General features: G+C 35.1%; 2 protein-coding genes across 2 annotated transcripts; both read right to left on the bottom strand.

Moving 5' to 3' along the window:
* Positions 1-10,144: 10,144 nt before the first annotated feature.
* LOC131868273 (anthocyanidin 3-O-glucosyltransferase 7-like) lies at positions 10,145-11,857 on the bottom strand. The gene is made up of 2 exons (XM_059215619.1): positions 11,365-11,857; positions 10,145-11,265 (listed from the first exon to the last, which is right to left on the bottom strand). The coding sequence occupies exons 1-2, from the start codon at positions 11,846-11,848 to the stop codon at positions 10,352-10,354; spliced, it is 1,398 nt and encodes a 465-aa protein (XP_059071602.1). The 5' UTR covers positions 11,849-11,857; the 3' UTR covers positions 10,145-10,351.
* A 5,659-nt stretch (positions 11,858-17,516) lies between these two features.
* LOC131048220 (UDP-glycosyltransferase 85A2-like) lies at positions 17,517-19,014 on the bottom strand. Its single transcript, XM_057982111.2, has 2 exons — positions 18,531-19,014; positions 17,517-18,430 (listed from the first exon to the last, which is right to left on the bottom strand). Exons 1-2 carry the CDS (start codon positions 19,012-19,014, stop codon positions 17,517-17,519), a joined length of 1,398 nt encoding a protein of 465 aa, XP_057838094.2.
* Positions 19,015-19,930: the final 916 nt, after the last annotated feature.

The following is a 19,930-nucleotide window of genomic DNA, read 5'->3' as shown; positions in this document are numbered from 1 at the left end:
GTGGTGGCTGCTATGTTTTTTGCAGCTGCTTTTGCCACTAGATTTTTGATTGTGGATGGGCTACTTTATGTCTTTGATGTATCTTTTTGCAGCGATCCCTTGATGGTTTCAGATCCGTGAAAAATCTGAGGATTTCAAGTCCCTTCAAAACTTGTTGTACAGGGTTTTTGGTCCCCTCAAAACTTGTTTATCTTAATCAAAAACAAATAGCTCTTTTGTGTTCAACTATTGTTATATTTGTGTTGGATATAAAAGTTAGAGATAACAAAGATTTATGGTTACCAGAAGGTATTGAGATTATTTAGGTTGCATATAAGATATATTATAAATAAAAATATGATATTGCGTTAACAATAAATGATTTTTTTCAACACTACTAATACCATGATTAAGTTTTACCCAAACCTTGAAAAACTCAATTTTTTCACACTTATCACTAGATGTGTTGATGTGGAAATTCGTGTGATGAGTCACACCTCCAAACCATAGTTGTAGATAGATAATAATTAGAAAATTCACATTTATAAAAAAATAGAGTTCCTACAATATTCCATGCAATTGCTACATGCTTGCAAATTTAGCCCTAAAAACTACTAGTTCCTCTCTCTAGTAGTTTATATATGTCATTTCTACCATTTTGAAGGATTACACTCTTCCCTATATCTAAAGTAAGGATCACTTTCAATAAAGATGTATATTTCCTCCCCTACACCAAAATATTTCTTATATAAATTGTCATACATTTTTCTTCCATGTCATCACTCTGATATTTCACAAATATCTCTTGTTGTGCATTTTTTAGTGACATCTTTCAAAGTGCCTGCACTTCTACTTCTTCAACTGCAATTACCAAACCTTGTAAGTACAATGCTCAATTCCTCTCAAGGCTAAATTGATTTATGTTTGCATTATAATTTATGAAGAATGTAGTTAGCATTGGGATGATCTTAAATAAGAATATGATGAAAACTGATAAGAATGCAAAGATGTGAGAAGAGATGGATCCCCTATTAAGTATTTTTCTTCAACTTCTATATGTACATATAAGTTTGAGCTATGATTGTGCTTATATATACATATATATTTCTAGAGATGATTTATTTGAACTATATATAGATTATCAATCATGACTTACCTATTCATATATTTTGAATTTGTTATGTTTTACCAAGTGATTTAATGTTCAATATATTTTGAATTTTATATCTTATATTATGTCTTACCTTGAAAATGTTATGTCTTACCTTGAAAACATGTTATGTAGATTACATATATGTGAAAATTTTAATATATTTTTCAAATGTTGTGTCTTACTTTATATATTGTTCAATTTTGTACATGTGAAAGGTGATGATTGATGGTATTGTGAAAATGTTATGTCTTACCTTGAAAACATCTTATATAGATTACATATGTGCAAATGTTAATACATTTTTCAAATTTTATATCTTACTTTATATATTGTTCAATTTTGTACATATGAAAGATGATGATTGATGGTATTGTGCATGAAAGGTTTCCTGATCTATTTTAGTAAGATCCATTAGAAATGGATGTTTTTAATTAAGTTAAGTGGGGAAGGGCCCCAACCTAATACACATATAAATCAAAAACCATCCATAACAAAATAGAACCAAGGCTTGGAGATCAAGCCCACCAAGATCATCACAGAGTTTAAAAGAGTTTACATAACATAAGTTTAAACATATAAACTCTGAAACATCATACTAAAAACAACTAATAAGAGAGATGGAAAAAATAAAATAGAAAGGGGCATTATGAGATATAGCCCCAACTAACCAGCATTTCATTCTACTCCTCCTCCCAAGGGAGTAAGTTGTTGCTCATCTTTCCCTTAGTTCCTACATCTTTCGTCTTTGCAAGAGCTTTCCTTTTCTTTTTCTTATCAATTTTCTTTACCACAGTCATGACCTCCATCACACACTTATGCATTAGGCCTCTACTGATTTTTATTAGGTTCTCAATACCACCCTCTAGTCATTTGATCCATTCCCTATTTATTTCACAACCTAGGCAATTTTGTGGAGTTTCCAATGTCTCAACCTTAACATTAAGATTCCCTATCTTCTCGATCATTGATTATAATTCATGTGGTTCACTTGAGCCTCCACCCACCTCTTGGTCTTCTTCATCTCTATAATTATTTAGGCTTTTTAATCTTTCCACAGCTTCATTGAGTTGAGTTACTGTCGTGGGGAACAAGAGAGTGAGTCCTCTAGGATCAAATTCAGAGGTTCATCTTGATCTCCTCACTACTCCCAGAATATGTACCATTAAAAGGTGACATGGGTTATACAAATTCAGAGGTTGGAACTGTTGGAATCAGGTATCACTGAGAGGGGGGTGAATCAGTGATCTACCGGTTATCTTGTTTTCAAACTTAACTTTAAACCACCAGAAGCATACACTTGAAATTGAAATACAGAAACATAAAACAATCAACCACAAAATCATAACACCAGAATTTTATGTGGAAACCCTTGAATGGGAAAAACCACGGTGGGATTTGAACCCACAACAGTATTCCAATATCGCCAGTAGCAAAAAAAAATTATGATATAGGGAATGCACAAGCATTCAAGCACATTGCTGAGAGCTCACTGCTCAAATTCAATAAGGGCTACAACCTCGGAAGGCTCACTGCCTTACTAATTAATTATAATTATTAATTATAGAAAAATGAACTCCAAAATAGAATCTGCAATGCTTGGATGAGTTCTGGTTGAGTGTCAAATATATTGATTGAATCACCTATGTTGTTCTACTATGTTATGCCTTGTTCACTATCTCAATTAGCTACTGGATCAAGAATGTGCACGTGAAACTGTGCCAAAATGGATTCTCAATCACCACTATCTCGCATACAATCATATCATCCACCAAAAATATCATCTACATTGGTCTTATATATCCTCAATCACAAAATAGATCATTTACCATGTCGGCCTACTAGTGTAACGTGTAGTCACATGTCAGCTTAACTAGATCACAAAGGATAATGTGGATCACCAAAACAACAATAAAATGATGTTATTATGTCATCTCAATCAATCCATACAAAATTCATAGCACCGTAATCACCGGAAAGCTTCCAAACCAAAACTGCTCTATTTATCCTAAAATACCGATTAACACCTGCTTCCAGTTAAGAAGAATTATGGCTACCAGATCGAATCTCCATGAAGAGTTTCCATCAATGACAACCCTAAACCAATAATCAACCATCAGAAGTCACCGGATGAGTCTCAATTGGCAACAATCTCCCCCTATGGCATTGATGGCAATACTTGTGAAAAAATGGTTGTGTTGAGCACTGTACACTGGATCAAAAGAATTTCTAAGGATCCCCCTTAGACAAAGAATTCTGAAGCTTGAAATAGCACTCTTCTATATGGTACATTTTTCACCTTTTCTCTCCCCCTTTGACAGCAATGCCAAAGATGGGATGTTGTCCAAAATTTATATACAAAGATACTTGCTAGATAATTTACAAATACTTGAAGATGTCAGCAAAAATGGTCTTCAAAGATCCTAGGTGAGTGTCCCACCCATTCTTCAAGTTATCCAAAACTGTAATAAATGCACTAAATATAGTGACATGAATCTCTACTTCCCTAAGATCGGATGGCACAGGTTGAGCCATTGCCTTAATGCAGTCTACTTTAATGCTTAGCATGGTGTCCAACCGAGGGGCAATCAAGTTCTGAAGTTCACCAACACTATCCTAGAGATCTGATCATTAAGACTTGAGATCTTATCATTTAGAGCCAAAATATATCCTTCAACATTGCTAGTTGGAGCTACATTGGGATCAAAAGATTGTGAAATACTAGAAAGTTTGACCTGGAAAACACTTATTTGCTTGTCTATATCTACAGTGAATTTAGGCAAAATTAGACAAGACTTATACATTTTACCACCTTCTATCAGGGTATCTAAAATAACCTACAGACCTTTATTCAATCTCACCCTATCATCCTCAATCAACTTCCGGAATGTCTGCATCCTTACATCCTTAAATCTATCCAAAACTCACTTAGTATCAGACTTCTCTAAAGAAACAAAACTATTATTTACACTATTCATCAATTGAAATAATTTACCGAAGGGGCTAGCATTATAATCTAATTGTACATTTGGAGCGACCTTCTGCAAAAGATTAGCCAACATCAAAATGAGTTTTTTATCTTTTGATTCAGACTTTACAAAATATTGGCTATCCTGGGCTTGAATAGTAGCTATGAACATTAGCTTCTCAGCATGGGACATATGTCCAAGGTTCAGTGGACCATCTAGATTAATGGAGATTTGAGGTTGGGTCTTTACAACTGCAGGAGTATCAATTGTCGGATCAACGACTCCTTTGCCCTTTTTTACCTTTGTAGCCTTTACCTTTACACCCTCAGCTTCCTTTTTACCTTATCCATCCCCTTTATCTTGTGTACTGGTGTTACCACTTGGTGCAGTATCATCCTTTTGAATTTCGGGGGTTTTTGAACTGTCTATTACCGAAGGATTATCACCGAACTCAACATCAAGATTTTTGTTGCCTTGATCTTTCGAATGTCCCCCAGTCTGAGTTTCACCCTTCTGATAACCAAAAACACCTTTCTTTTCTTCCGGTTGAGAAGACTTAAATGCATCTTTGTACGAAGGATCATTTACAATTATTTTTCTCCATATGTCTTTTGTCTCCTTTCTTGCCTCTTCCACTCTCCCAGTCATTAACTTGTTTACCCTATTTTTTCTTCTGAGCTCTTTCTTATTGGATTCCTCAATAAGTCTTTTGACTTCATCATGGGTGATACAGGTGCAAACTTTTATTAGCTCTCTTTCTTTCATTTCTCTGTCAATCTTGCTAGCTATTAGCCTCCTTGCATCAATAATGTTATACAAATCCTTAGGGTTACTACACCCTAATTCAATCAATGTTTTTCTAAAGTTATGCAAGTATAAAACTATAGATTCTTCAACCTTTCTCTGATCTCCCTCATCTAGATGTTCATAATAAGCTCTAAGATTCTTCAAGTTCCCATCAGCAATTATTTCATATATTAGTTGGTGTATTGACAATGGAGGAACAATTGTGTATTTACCTTGCAAATTGTCAGATTCGAGGTCTTTGTCAAGTTGAGTTTTAACCTATCTTCCTCTCTTGGGTCTTCTGGTAGGGGTAGGTTCAGATTTAGTTTTCTTCCTTTGCTTGGCTCCACCGGTCTTCGGCTTCCTCACCACTTTAACAAATTCACCTTTCTTCTTAGCCTTGCCTGTTGCCTCCTCTAACTCAGTTTCAAGGCCCAACAGAGATATAGAAACATAAGTTCATTTGGGCTTCTCATTTTTCTTTAACACTCCCTTTTTGGATGGGCTTTGTCCTAAAGTTGATGCCACCAAAGCAGGGGCAGACTTGGTCTCCTTTGGTTGAGATTTGGAGGGAATCGTGTCTGCCTTAAGCTTCTTGGTTTCCTCTTTGGCCTCGATCTATGCATTTTTTTTATCTCTCCTTCTTTACCTCCTCTCGGGTGAAACCCATTTGCACTGCCACTTCCTCGGCCATATTTTCAACTTTCCTTTTCCTAACAGGTGTAGTGAATTGTTTGTGCAATTCAAGGTCTTTCTCCTTGAATGTTCCAAATCTTCCTTCTTTAGGATCAACTGGTTGGCTTAAAAGGTGTTGAGAATATGCCTCAAGTATGATAGAGTCAACTTTATACCCCATGGGCATGATCCACACTGTCCTAGGCTCCACGACTTCCAATTGACATTGATCTTTATCAACCATGAAGAAAATAGTTTTCTCATACTTCTCTACAATCTCATTAGGGATTCTTTCTCTCTTTTTCATTGCAACTTGGAAAGATTAACCCCAAAGCATAGATATTCTCATTGTATCATCTCCTATTCCCCACAATCCCTCTATGATTTGCATTGCCACCGGTCTATCATAGCCCTATTGGACCTTTCCTTTCATACCGAGTATCTCATTCAATAAATATAAGGCCAAGAAAATAAGAATAATTTTATACTTCAAAGTGTGCTTCTTATCTTGCTTTATCTTCTTCAAATTACTCAACAACTCATTTAGAAGGATTGTACATAGATCATACCTCATGTCATTCTTCAACATCTGATATGTAGAGTATATGGCAATTTCGGAGACGGAGTTTTTTCTGTTGGATTGGTAAACTTTGTATTCGACCACCATTGATGCAAACTTCACATCATGCTCCAAGATGTTGTTTATGTTCATTGCTTTGTTGTCAAATTTGGAACCAGTAGTGGCTATCACTGTGTTATTCGACACTTTCCTCGAGCCAAGTACTTCACCAATTTCATTGTGGCATGTCACAACTCAAATTTTCTGTTTGGTGATCTTGTAGGGCCTATCAAGCCACATGAACTCATCATGGACTTGACTAAGAATAAACCGGATCCACTCTGCTTCGTCGAACAATGAAAAATGGATGAACTGTGAAAAACCCTTATCCTGAAGAACCTTATATTCTGGTTTGAGGTTTCCCAAATTATTCATCAAGTGTTTGTTATAAAGGTTCAACATGTCCACATTACCAAGCTCCTTGAGATCACAATGGATGTATTCCCTAATGTCTTCATTGTGAAGGACATCGTAGGGTGCCGAAGAAAATGCACCTTCTGGATCGTCTTCAATAGACTTGAAAGGGTGTTTCTTGAAAACTGGTATGGCCCTATCCTTAATCTTGACAACAAATGGGGTATCAATACCAAAAGCTAAAGCCATTTCAAACTTAGGGTTTGCAAAAACTGATAGTTTGTCACAGATAAATACCTTGATTCGCAAACAAGCACTGGGATTCACTTTAGAATCATTGTAATCATTATTGAAATCGCCAAGTCACTTTGCTCTGCTTTTGTGCACTATTCGCTTGATCTCATTGTGACGAATGAAGCCTTAAAATGCCTTTTTAACCTTTGTAGACCTAATTCTTCATTGCAATAAATGTTGCAACCAGTTATCTTGATTTTCATGAAATCGCTTACCAGAGCATCAAATATTCACTGAAACTTCCAAATAGCATCTACATATTTAATTTAAGCCTTCTACAACCTTCTAGAATCAATTACAGTTCACCGAAGAGGGGGTTCTTAGAATCTGCATGAAAAGTTCTCCCTAAGGCATAAATCCCTAGTTACTGGATGAAGATCTTGCACCGGATTCGAGTGCAGATCCATTGTCATCTTTAGATTCACCTTTTCTGACCCACATCTTCTCATGTTTGTCTCTTATCTCTTCTACCTCTGCCTTTCCCTTCTCAACTGATTTTTTTTTCTATCAAAGCATTGTTCTTGTTTCTACGGTACTTTTCAATGTGACCATTTTTGTTGCATGCACGGCAAAAAGAAATTCTCTGCATAGGTTTGAAGTTCATCTGATTTGATCTCATCTTTCACTGGTTAGAGATATGTCCAAACATCCCACAGGCATAGCACCTCTTGTTTTAGAAGTTATTCATTACTGCTCTACACATATTTGACGTGTCACCAAAATTATTCCATATGAAACACTGACCGGTAAAGGTAGGAACATTGTCCATGTTGTTCATTCCATTATTCGTCCTATTTCTGCATTGATTCTTCATATGACCAAATTTATTGCAAGTAAAGCATCTACCATTAAATTTATGAGCATTAGGTTGTCTTACCAGAGGATTCTTTCTCTTCTTTTGATCGGGTTTTGCATTGCTTTGTCCAAATCTAGAGGATTCACCTTTCTCAAATCCAAGTCCTCGCATGTCCTTCCCATGTCTCTAACATTATAGCATCCCATCAAGCCTTCTTGAGCTAGCTTTGAATTTTTCTTTGTAATCATTGGCAGTAGCAAGTTCATCCCTTAAGGTAGCAATCTATCTTTCAAGTTCTTGACCATTATTCCTTGACTGTGTCAGCTCAAGCTTCAACTCATCATTCTCATAGGTAAGCCTGAAGCATTCATCAGCTCTTTACTTCAATGATTGTGCCATATTTTCTTCAATCTTCTTTCGATCCCCAATCTCCTTAGTTAGCCTCATCACAATGGATTGCATCTCATTCTTCAAGGCAGCATTCTCAATCTCAATTTTTTCATATTCATTAGCTTTACCTTGATTTTCCATGATTTGATCTTCCTTCTCCTTCATCTTTTCCATCAATTCTTTTCTTTTGTCTCTTGATATTCTCACTTGATCCTTCAAGTCGTTAATGAAACCATCAGCAACATTCAAGTTTATTTTCAAGGAACTGATCTCATTTCTTGTTGCTTCAAGATCCTCAAGTGCCACACTAAGTTGTCTCTGAAAAACCAAAATCCATTGAGTCAATCTCCCAGACCTTCCTCAAGCAATTAAGCTTCCTTAGAGGAACCAAGATCTGATACCAATTTTTGGAATCAGGTACCACTAAGAGAGGGGTGAATCAGTGATCTACCCGTTATCTTGTTTTTAAACTTAACTTTAAACCACCAGAAGCATACACTTGAAACTGAAATGCAGAAACATAAAACAATCAACCACAAAATCATAACACCGGATTTTTACATGGAAACCCAAATGTGAAAAACCATGGTGGGATTTGAACCCACAATATTATTCCACTATGGCCAGTAGCAAAACAATATTACAATATGGGGAATGCACAAGCATTCAGGCGCACTGCCTAGAGCTCACTACTCAAATAAAATAAGGGCTACAACCCTGAAAGGCTCACTGCCTTACTGATTAATTACAATGATAAATTATAGAAAAATAAACTCCAAAATAGCATCTACAATGCTTGTATGAGTTCCAGTTGAGTGCCAAATATACTAACTGAATCACCTCTACTATTCTGCTATGTTTTGTTATGTTCACTGTCTCAATTAGCTACCGGATCAATAATGTGCATGTGAAACTGTGCCAAAATGGATTCTCAATCACCACTAACTCGCATACAATCATATAATCCACCAAAAAGATCATCACTAAATTCTCAAAAACTAACCAACCTAATTTTATTAATTATTTAAGCCAACCAAGAATACGTTATATTCTCCAGCATCTCCCCCCCCCCCCCCTCCCCCTCACATTAATCTAAACAAAGGATAAAACATTCTATGGGTTGATCACAACAACCCTTCTGGAGACTTTGACCAAGCACCTTAACCTATCCTCCTTGCTCACCCAAAAAATACCAAACTAATCTCATTGATTGAAATCTTTTTTATTGTAGAACTTGCAACCATTTGCACAACATGAGAGAATATTAAGTGTTTCCAACCTTCTTGCACAATGAGTCACCTTTCCTCCAAAAGTTCGCATCTCTTCCAAGTGTGTCTAATGTCTCCTCTAGTGCTACCAATGATAAAACAACTCTCCTTTAAGAGTCTACATCTCCTTCAATTATGTCGAATCCCTCCTCCAATTTTGTGGAAACAATACCTTCTCCAATGTACAAAACACCAACCAAATGTGAATATGCCAAGTGAACCCACAAGAAAATCTAAACCCCTTGGTCCTTGAAAGGATAAAAATAATGCAATCCCCACTTTTCTTTTGGGACACAAATGAGAAAAGGATGTGCTTCTCATGCATGGATCACCACTGAGTGAGAAGTAAGCTCGACATGATAACAAATCTCCTTCCTCCATTTTCGCCAACCTCCAATGATATCTTGTTATTCTTTATTCATTTGATGTCTTACTTGACTCTAAAATAAAACAAACATGTGAATCTTCAAAAACATAAATGACTCCAAGAATACAAACAACATTTGATATATGTGTGTTCATAATTACTATATTTTTTATTTTATAATATATGAAAGATTTATTACATTTTAATTTTATGAACCTAATATTACTACATCTTGTAGGATGATGCTTTCAACATTAGAATCTTAAAATTAAATTTATTAGTTTTAATTATAAAAATAAAAAAATCTAATTACCAAATAAAACTAAAAATTAAAATTTATCCATATCTTATCATTGAACTATATTATTCATAAAATAAAATTTTATTTTATATATTAATGTCCCTATACAAAACTCAATCCACCAAAAATTTAAAAAAAAAACACATTTATATTAGTAATTAATACACCCTTCACTATCTACATGAAGAGTTTAACAAAATGAAACCATGGTCAAGGTCTATTTTTAGCAAAATACCCTTTAACACAACATTGTTTTGATTTTACAACAGGTTGCTGAACAAGAAAGAACATTTTGTAACAGCATGGATAACATAACCTATTATGTGGAAAGTAGGACACGAGACGCAATGAAACAAAACAGATCCCTTTCTGCAGGATAACGAAAGAAATAAAACAGAGCAAGTCATTCATTCGGTTGTCGCTTCATGGCAGTGACAAATAGATTAAAGTTATTCGATGAGGAGCCCCCGTCCTTGACTGCATCCCTAGCAATTATCTTCAATTTTTTCGCTTCCTCTCTGATCTTCAGGCCTTGTTCCGATTCCAGCAAAATCTCCACACTTTTCACAAATTCCCCCTGCTCTATAATTCCTTGGCTATTCGCATTGAATGACAGACCCAATTTCCACACTTCCACAACATACGTGCGGTTAAGAAATTGATCTGAAAAATGAGGCCAACAAAGCATGGGCACGCCCATGGTGATGCTTTCCTGTACAGAGTTCCATCCACAGTGAGTCACAAAACAGGCTATGGAAGGATGAGTTAACACCTCTAACTGTGGCACCCACGAAACTAAGCAACCTCTATCTCTCACGCGCTCCAAGAAACCAGCAGGAAAAATAGCTTTGCTTCCTTTCATTAGATCGGAGCGTACAACCCACAAAAATGGTCTCCGTGTGGCCTCCACTCCCAGAGCAAGCTCTTCCAATTGCTTTTCGCTCAGACCTGCCAAACTTCCAAAAGATATGTAGATCACAGAGTGTGCACACTGTTTATCTAACCACTGTAAGCAATCTGTGTCATTCTTCCAGAAGCTTGGAAGGACCTTCGTGCTTGTCCTGCTATGGAGAAACTCAAGAGGAATTAGAGGACCTATTGGATAAACGCCCACTTCTTTCGACAACGTTTCCACAACTGGAGCTTCAATCTCTGAGAAAGAATTGAAGAGAACCCATTTGATGGCCTTGATTTCTTCTCCCATGCGAATCCCTTTCCGAAACATGTATTCGCCTGCCCACAACCACGGAAGATCTCCAGAATGCAGCGCCGGCATGCAGGGAAGATATTTCATTTTTTTTTCTTCCTTTGCAATTCCTTCACATAAAACCCACAAAGATGAAAGAGGTTTTGAAATGTCATTTGCATCATCAAATAAAAACTAAAATCGATTGAAAGAGTATGATTATATGTTACCATCAGAATGAAGGATGCCAAGCGAGACCAGATGGGCACTAAAGTAGCGCATGGCGAAGAGTGAAACAGGAGAAGTGTGAAAAGCGGCTAGGGGAAGTTTATGGAGCGTGGCTACTGGTTGCAAGCCAAAGCACATCCAGACATCTGCAATTATACAGGTGACCTTGTTTTCTTCTTCCCTGGCGTTTATTTCCTGAATGACTCTATCAATTACAGAAGGCCCCATGTCCTTTGCCAACGCCTCAATTCCATTTTCAATGCCTTTCAGAGTATCAATAGGCGCGATTTCAACGGGAACGGATATCATTCGGATGTTATCAAAGAAGGAATTTGGAGTGTTGGCTGTGAGGATGCGGTTATGATTGCTATCGGAGTTGAGGAAAGTGACGAAGAATTCATTAGAGACGAGCTTCCAGGCGAGCTGCATCATGGGATTAACGTGACCTTGTGCAGGAAGAGGAATGAGAAGAGCGTGGGGAGCCATAGCTTAGCTCTGTAGCCCTCTCCAGAGCGACACAGATCTATTATTCTTCTCAGCAAACAAGCCAAAATATAATGGTTTAAGTAAAAAAACTTTGTGAATGATAGAAAATCGTCACTATAAAAAATATAATGGATGAAACATCATTTTTGAGAAGGACCCATGCCTGAAAACTTTTGCCTCTTATTCAATATCGTATAGTTCGATCGCACGCATCTAGCTTTTCGACTCTTCGTTAAAGACATAGTGAATATTAGTTTTAACATTTTGATAACCAGCTAGTGCAGCGGCCCCACCGAGCTCAGCTATATATTAGTTTTCTTAAACTTTGCCTCTATGTATTGTTAAAGGGCATAGCCTAGCCAGTACAATAAATTCGACGTGTTTTCCAAGTTTCTATAGATATGGCAATCGGAATATTTGAATGCAAAATGAAAGAAAAATAAGAGAATTTTATACTAATATAATATCACAGATAAGTGTATATAGTTTTATGTTTAATTATTTAATTTATTTTAGTTATTTTGATATATCTATTGATTCGAAATTCAATTGAATATTTTGTTTCTTTTATTTAAAATATATTTAGTCTAATTTTTATTAATTTATGATTGTAGGCATAATCACATCTTTTATGTTTCTAAATTTCAAATAATCAAGATTAGCTATTTTTAGATATGACTGTTATCTATCAATATGGGTATCAAAATTTAGAGAGAGAGAGAGAGAGAGAGATTTGTATGTATAAAGATGTCATCCTAAGACATAATGGAATAACAAAACATCAAAAGCGCGAAAAAAACATTCCTCTTTTTGCATGAATTAGTCATCAATTGTAATTTATAATTAACATTAGCAATCAATAATAATCATCCATCAACAATCAACAATTGACATTAATCATCAAAATAACACTAAATAACTTTTCTAACACAATCCCTCATCAATTTGCATCCAATTTTAATATAGGTTCAATAGCTAGCTCAACAACATACATTATCACATCACATCAATTTCAGTGTTATTGTTAACTTAGACTTAACTAATATTGAAGGAAGTCTTAAAAAATAATTCTTATATAGAAAGCCCAATGGTGCTCCTTAGTGTCATGCCTTTTTTTCTTTCTTTATATATCATTATACAAATAAGATTTGTAAGTGCTTGAAATTAGTTATTCTTGTATTAAAATCATGAAAAAATATGGATATGGTTGTATCTATTAACAAGATTGTTGACACAGTGTATCCTAAACACATAATTTAGTTATAATTTATCTCTTCTCTCTAATCTAGAATGTAATTTTAGATCTTAGATATGAGTACTCTATCACTGCATCACATCAATTGAAGTTAAAATTGTATTTATATATTTTAATTTTTATACAAATCATTTTTAATTTCAATCTTAGTCAACTTTAGTTTTTTTCACATACCTAGAATATATTGATTTTATTATTAAACATTTCACTAAGCATTATTATAAAGGTCTTTTAGTAGAGAAAAACTTTAACTCAATAAAGGATACTAAGTCATAAAATAATGCATAGAATGTATAATAGTCAGATAATTACTGAGTCAATTATAAAATAATACATAGATTTTATAATAATTGAATAATTCAAACTTGTTTAAGATTACCTTAATTTCTTTAGTATATTTAAAACATACTAATATGGAATAAAGTATACCCTATATATATACAGAGAAGGTAAATTAAGGAGATATTGTTAAAAATGGTAGAGAAATTTGATAATCAAATTAAGCCATTATTATAAAAACTATAAAACATAGAAACAATGTAGAAATTTTTTTTAGATAATAATTTGTTATATTCTCATGGCTTTCTATAGCCTTATTTTTTCCTATGAAAATTACCTATGGGAATAACTTTCAAAAAACTAACCCACCCAATTATATTAATTTTAATCAAACCAAGAATAATGTAATATTCTCCAACATTCCCTCACTTATTATATTAATCCAAATAAAGGTTGTCACATTGCGTGGGTTGATCATAGAAACCCTTATAGAGACTTTGATGAAGCACCTTCACCAATCCTCCTCACTCACCTAGGAAACACCAAACTGACCTCAACAGTGTATCTCCTGAATGTATAACCTACAACCATCTGCACAACATGAGATAGCATTAAGTGACCAACTTCCTTACACAGTGAGACACCTTTCCCCAGAAATTGCACATCTTCTCCAAGTTTGTCTAATTCCTCCTCTATTGTTGCACATGAGATAACAACTCTCCTCCAAGAACCTACATCTCCTTTGAGTGCATCAAATCCCTCCTCTAGTGTTTTCAAAACACTCTCTATCCTTTGATGCACAAAACACCAACCAAACATGAATACACCAAGTGAACCCACAAGAAAAGCCTAACCCACCTTGTTCTTTGAAGGGACAAAAATATTGTCAAGCCCCCTCTTTTGTTTAGGAACACAAATGAGAAAAGAATGTGTTTCTCATGCATGAATCACCCCTAAGTGAGAAGCTATCTTGGGATGATAAAAGGCCACATGCCTCCATTTTCTCCAACCTCCAATCATATATAATTACACTCTATTCATTTGATGTCTTATTTGGCTCCTCAATAACACAAGGATGTGAATCTTCAAAACATAAATGGCTCCAATATTACAAATAAAATTTGATATGTGTACTCATAATTAAAAGAAAAGAGTGGGTATCAAATTCAAATGACCTTCTAATGAAATCTCTATAAATTCTTTCCCTTCGAACGTAGCATTAAAGGAAGTACTACACTCTTTCAAAACCCAATTAACACAAAAAGCTATTCTTACAAACCATCTTTTCCATGTATAAAAATATTTTTACTCCCAATAATTTCTCTAAAATTTAGAGAATAAATTTACAAATTATATGATTAAAAAATACTTCTACGCTCCTTTTTCGGTCTCCGAGATTGAATCATTGATGGAATGCTAGGTAATTTAATTGGATTAAATTTGCACCTTCCAATTCACCTCTAATTTTAATATTTTCCTTAACATTCCCTTATAAAATTTCTCTCGAATTCATGTTTAATCAAATTATAAAATGACTTAAGTAGCTATCATTTGGAACAACAATCAAAACCTATAAAATGACCTCCAACAACTAGAATGTTTCTTCTATTACTAGCACTATTTTGGCAAAGTGTTTCCTTTTATATGCTTTTATTGTCACACTTTTTCTTCTACTTCATTCAACAAATATCGCCAAACATTTACAATCTTCAAACTCGTCTTACCTGTTTGGGACTGTGCTCTAATATTATGGACCCAAAATGCTACCCCAATGTGAAACCTTCAAATTTTCCTCTCCATGTGTGGATTTAATATTCATCTTAAATAGCACAATATCTCATATGGAGAGGCGTGGGTTTGGCATTACACCTGTTAAGTGCATTTCCCTGAATCTAAATAATTTAGATGCCCATCATACTAGATTCTACATTCCAACACCGAGCACAATGATAGCAGCTAGCAACCTTTACCATGGTTTTACACCCTTTTGACACCTTCTATGCAACCTTAATAAACTTAATTTCTACCATAAATCTCCCTCTCAATTAATTCCTCAAGCTCGTCTAATGCTCATAATGAACAAGGACTGAACAACCTTAAGGATTATGTTGAAGATGAGGACCTAGATGTTGAAGGAGAACTTAAGGAACAACATGTTTGACAAAGGATCACTAAGGAGATGGAATACCTTAGTGTGCGAGTTGAGAACTTGGAGACACCTCAGAATTGTCTAGGGTGTGAAAGAAATAGGGACTGGATAAGGAAGCTAGAGGGCAGTATACAAGACTTGATAAAGATTATCAATTCCTTATGCAGAATTGTGTTATGCAAGTTGTGACTATTTCTAAGAGGATTTAGAAGAGGAAGAAATGATAGGATTAAAGGATGTTGGAAGGTCAAAGGCACAAAATAACTGCAACTTTCTCTTGTGGGAGGAGAATATAAAGATATTTAAGATGGTTGGGGCTACCTTGTTTAGTGCTCTTATATTTTCTTGGGTTTTTCTTAGTTCTAGGTCCTCTGTTGCTTTATTTTGGTTGTGGCTCTTTCTCTTTAGATTGGTACGTTTATATTTTCCCATGGTTATTTTGTTAAAACTCTTTGATTATGGGGGCTTGCTCTCCAAGCCTATTTTTTGGCTGAATGTTTTTTGAAGTGTTGAATTGTATGGGTTGGGGCCCTTCCCCACTTTACTTCACAAAAATATTTGCCTTATTTCTTAATTAAAAATATTGGTTTTAGTTAGAGGTGCACAACTCATATGGGAAGATTAATAAGTTAAAGTATATTTGATTTATAAATCAGGGATACAACAAAACAAATAAACATAGAATAGGAGTAAGACCACACAACATAAAGTAAAAATAAGATTTGAAGGAAACAAAACACTTCATCATAATCATAAAATAATTATGATTAAATAGAAGAACATAAAGGAACAAGAGTATGTACACACTTTAAGATCATATTACACCAAGAAAAAAAATCCTTTAAGTAGTGTCATTGAATGGGCAGTTTCATGAAATTTTTTATCCAATACTTAGAGATAGAAAGGACTTTACCTACATTGACCATCAATAATATAAGGGCCTAAACAAAAGGCATCAAAACTTATATGTTTTCTTGTAAGAGAAAATATCCCAAAAACTCGTTTCTATGTTTTCTTTTAAGAGAAAATATGTCAAAAAACTCATTATTATTTCTGTATAACACTAAACATAATAATTAAACATGTATAACACTAAACATAATAACTAAACATGTAAATATTCTACATTAACTCTAGAAGGAGAATTTTATAGCAATTTATTTACAAAAAAATTAATATGATTATAACATATAAACAACACTTTAGAAGAGGAATAATGAAAGAGATAAATCAAAAGTTGACACGACAAAAATTCTCACTTGTATTTCCCCCCAACCCCTCCCCCCCCCAAAAACACGCACACACACACACACCAACAAACACACTCACAAAAATTTAATAGGATTATAGCGAGATAGGTTCGGACCTATCTGGCTTTAATTAATCATAATGACAATTTAGAAGAGGAATAATAACAAAGATCGAATAGAAGTTGGTACATGAGAAAGAATCATCACCTGTTGACCGACACACACCAACAAACACACTCGCACACACCTCAAGAAAAGTTTTTGAAGTAAAGCTAGGCTCGAAAGAACTCCCAATATCCTATTCAATAACAAACAATGATTACAATACATTCCCTAACAAAAAAGAAATTAATAATATCCAACCTTTAAAAAAATTAATAAAATAATATTAATGAATCCAACATTATATTATTAAAAAAAAAATTAAATTATACTCTCTAACATTCTATATAAAAAACTCAATTCAGCAATGATACCCAAAACATATCGAGATCATTAATTGATACAGTAACAACATCAACTATGATGAAATTGCACGGCGTTAACATCCTTCATGAAGAGTTAGCAAAATGAAAGCATACTTACTAATTAAAGTCCATTTTTAACACAACATTGTTTTGGTTCGACATAACCTATGTCGAAGTTGGAGACGAGAAGTCCTGCTCAGGATAAAAGCATTCCTTTCTGCAGGATAAACGAGCTAAGTAAAACAAAGCAATCGCTCCAGAAAGCAAGTCATTCATTTGGTTGTCTCTTCATGGCAGTCAAAAAGAGATTAAAGTTATTCCATGAAGAGCCCCCGTCCTTGATTGTATCCCTAGCAATTCCTTTCAATTTTCTCGCTTCCTCTCTTATCTCAAGGCCTTGTTCCGATTCCAGTAAAATCTCTACACCTTTCAAAAATTCTTCCTTCTCTAGAATTCCTTGGCTATTCGCATCCAACGGCAAACCCAACTTCCACACATCCACAACATACGTTCGGTTAATAAACTGGTCTGCAAAATAAGGCCAACAAAGCATAGGCACGCCCATGGTGATGCTTTCCTGCACAGAGTTCCACCCACAGTGAGTCACAAAACAGGCTAAGGAAGGATGAGATAACACCTCTAACTGTGGCGCCCAGGAAACTATGCAACCTCTATCTCTCACTCGCTCCAAGAAACCAGCAGGTAAAATAGCTTCGCTTCCTTTCATCAGATCGGAGCGCACAACCCACAGAAATGGTCTCTGTGTGGCATCTAATCCCAGCGCAAGCTCTTCCACTTGCTTTTCACTCATAATTCCAGTACTTCCAAAGGATATGTAGATCACAGAGTGGGTACACTGTTTATCTAGCCATTGTAAGCATTCCGTCTCATGTTTCCGTAAGCTTGGCAGGACCTTCGTGCTCGCCGTACTATGGAGAAACTCAGGAGGAATTAGAGGGCCTATTGGATACACGCCCACTTCTTTGGACAACGTTTCGACTACTGGAGCTTCGATCTCTAAGAAAGAATTGAAGAGGATCCATTTAATGTGCTTGATTTCTTGTGCCATGCGAGTACCTTTCCGAAAAAAGTATTCGCCTCCCCACAACCACGTAAGATCTCCAGAACGCAGCGGCGGCATGGAGGGAAGATATTTTGTTTTTTGATCTTGCTTTGGAATTCCTTCACAACAAAATCCACAAGGATGGAAAAGCTATTTAAATGTTGTTTGAATCATAAAAGAAAAACTAAAATCAATTAAAAGTGGATGATTATATATTACCATCGGATGAAACGACACCAAGTGAGACCATATTGGTAATGAAGTAGTGAATGGCGAAGATTGAAACGGGAGCAGTGTGGAAAACGGCGAGGGGAACTTTGTGAAGCGTGGCTAGCGGGTGTAAACCAAAGGACATCCAGGCGTCTGCAATTATACAGGTGAGCTTGTTTTCTTCTTCCCTGGCATTTATTTCCTGAATTACTCTATCAATAACAGAAGGCCCCATGCACTTTTCCACTGCGTCCATGCCATTTCCAACGCCTTCCAGAGTATCCATAACTGGGAATTCAAAGGGAACGGATATCATTCGGATGTTATCATGCAAAGAATTTGGAGCGTTGGCTTTGAGTATGCTGTTATGATTACTGTCAGAGTTGAGGAAAGTGAGGAGGAAACCATGGGAGACGAGCTTCCAGGCAAGTTGCATCATGGGATTAATGTGACCCTGTGCAGGAAAAGGAATGAGAAGCGCGTGAGGAACCATGGCTGAGCTTAGCTATACACCTGAATCGAGAGAAACACAGATGTAATATTCTTGTTAGCAAAGAAGCCAAAATATAATGGGTAAAACATCGTTTTGCGCAGAGATCCTCGCCTGATAACTTTTGTCTCTTCGACCATATCGTTTAGCGACTTTTCGCATCTAGCCTTTCGACTGTCTCGTAGCATGCATAGTGATTATTGCATTATGCCGATCAAATTTTATCTTTACGATAAAACGTTTCTTATGTATAGACAGCCGCGGCTATTCTAGCTTCAAAACAGATTTTTCATACAGTGTTAGTGACAGGTTAGTCAATCACAGCCATTAAATGTAAAATCGACAGTGTAAAACACATGACTAACACGCGTGTTAGTCAATCCATACTGTCTTTTTATGACCAGAATAGTCGCGTCCATGTATAGACATGACAATCAAAATGATTGAATATATATATGAGTTCGATATTTTAATATATAATTTTAATATTTTTTAATTATTTAAATATATTTATTAACTCAAGATTAATTTAATATTTTGTGGTGTCTATATTTTTTCTTCAAAATATGTCTAGTCTGATTTTTAATAGTATTTGATTATGTTTTTAATAGGATTGCACAAGTCACATTTCATATGTTTTTAAATTCTAAATTACCAATCTTAATAATTCTAAGATATGATTATTATGTTGTATTTATTAATTCGTTCTTTAATCTAATATTTTGTCATGTTTAGTTTCTTTGTTCAAAATATGTCTAGTCTAATTTCTCATAACATGTGATTATGTTTTTTATAAGATTGTACACACAATCACATCTCTTATGTTTTTAAAAATATTTAACCTTAATAATTCTAAAATGCAATTAAATATTATCAATAGTTTGAATTCATACGCATAGAATTCAAAACATTAAATTTG

The sequence above is a fragment of the Cryptomeria japonica genome, unplaced genomic scaffold (genome assembly GCF_030272615.1).
Source record: "Cryptomeria japonica unplaced genomic scaffold, Sugi_1.0 HiC_scaffold_201, whole genome shotgun sequence".
In the NCBI taxonomy this organism is placed as follows: Eukaryota; Viridiplantae; Streptophyta; class Pinopsida; order Cupressales; family Cupressaceae; genus Cryptomeria; species Cryptomeria japonica.
This window is presented reverse-complemented; position numbering and strand designations above follow the sequence as displayed.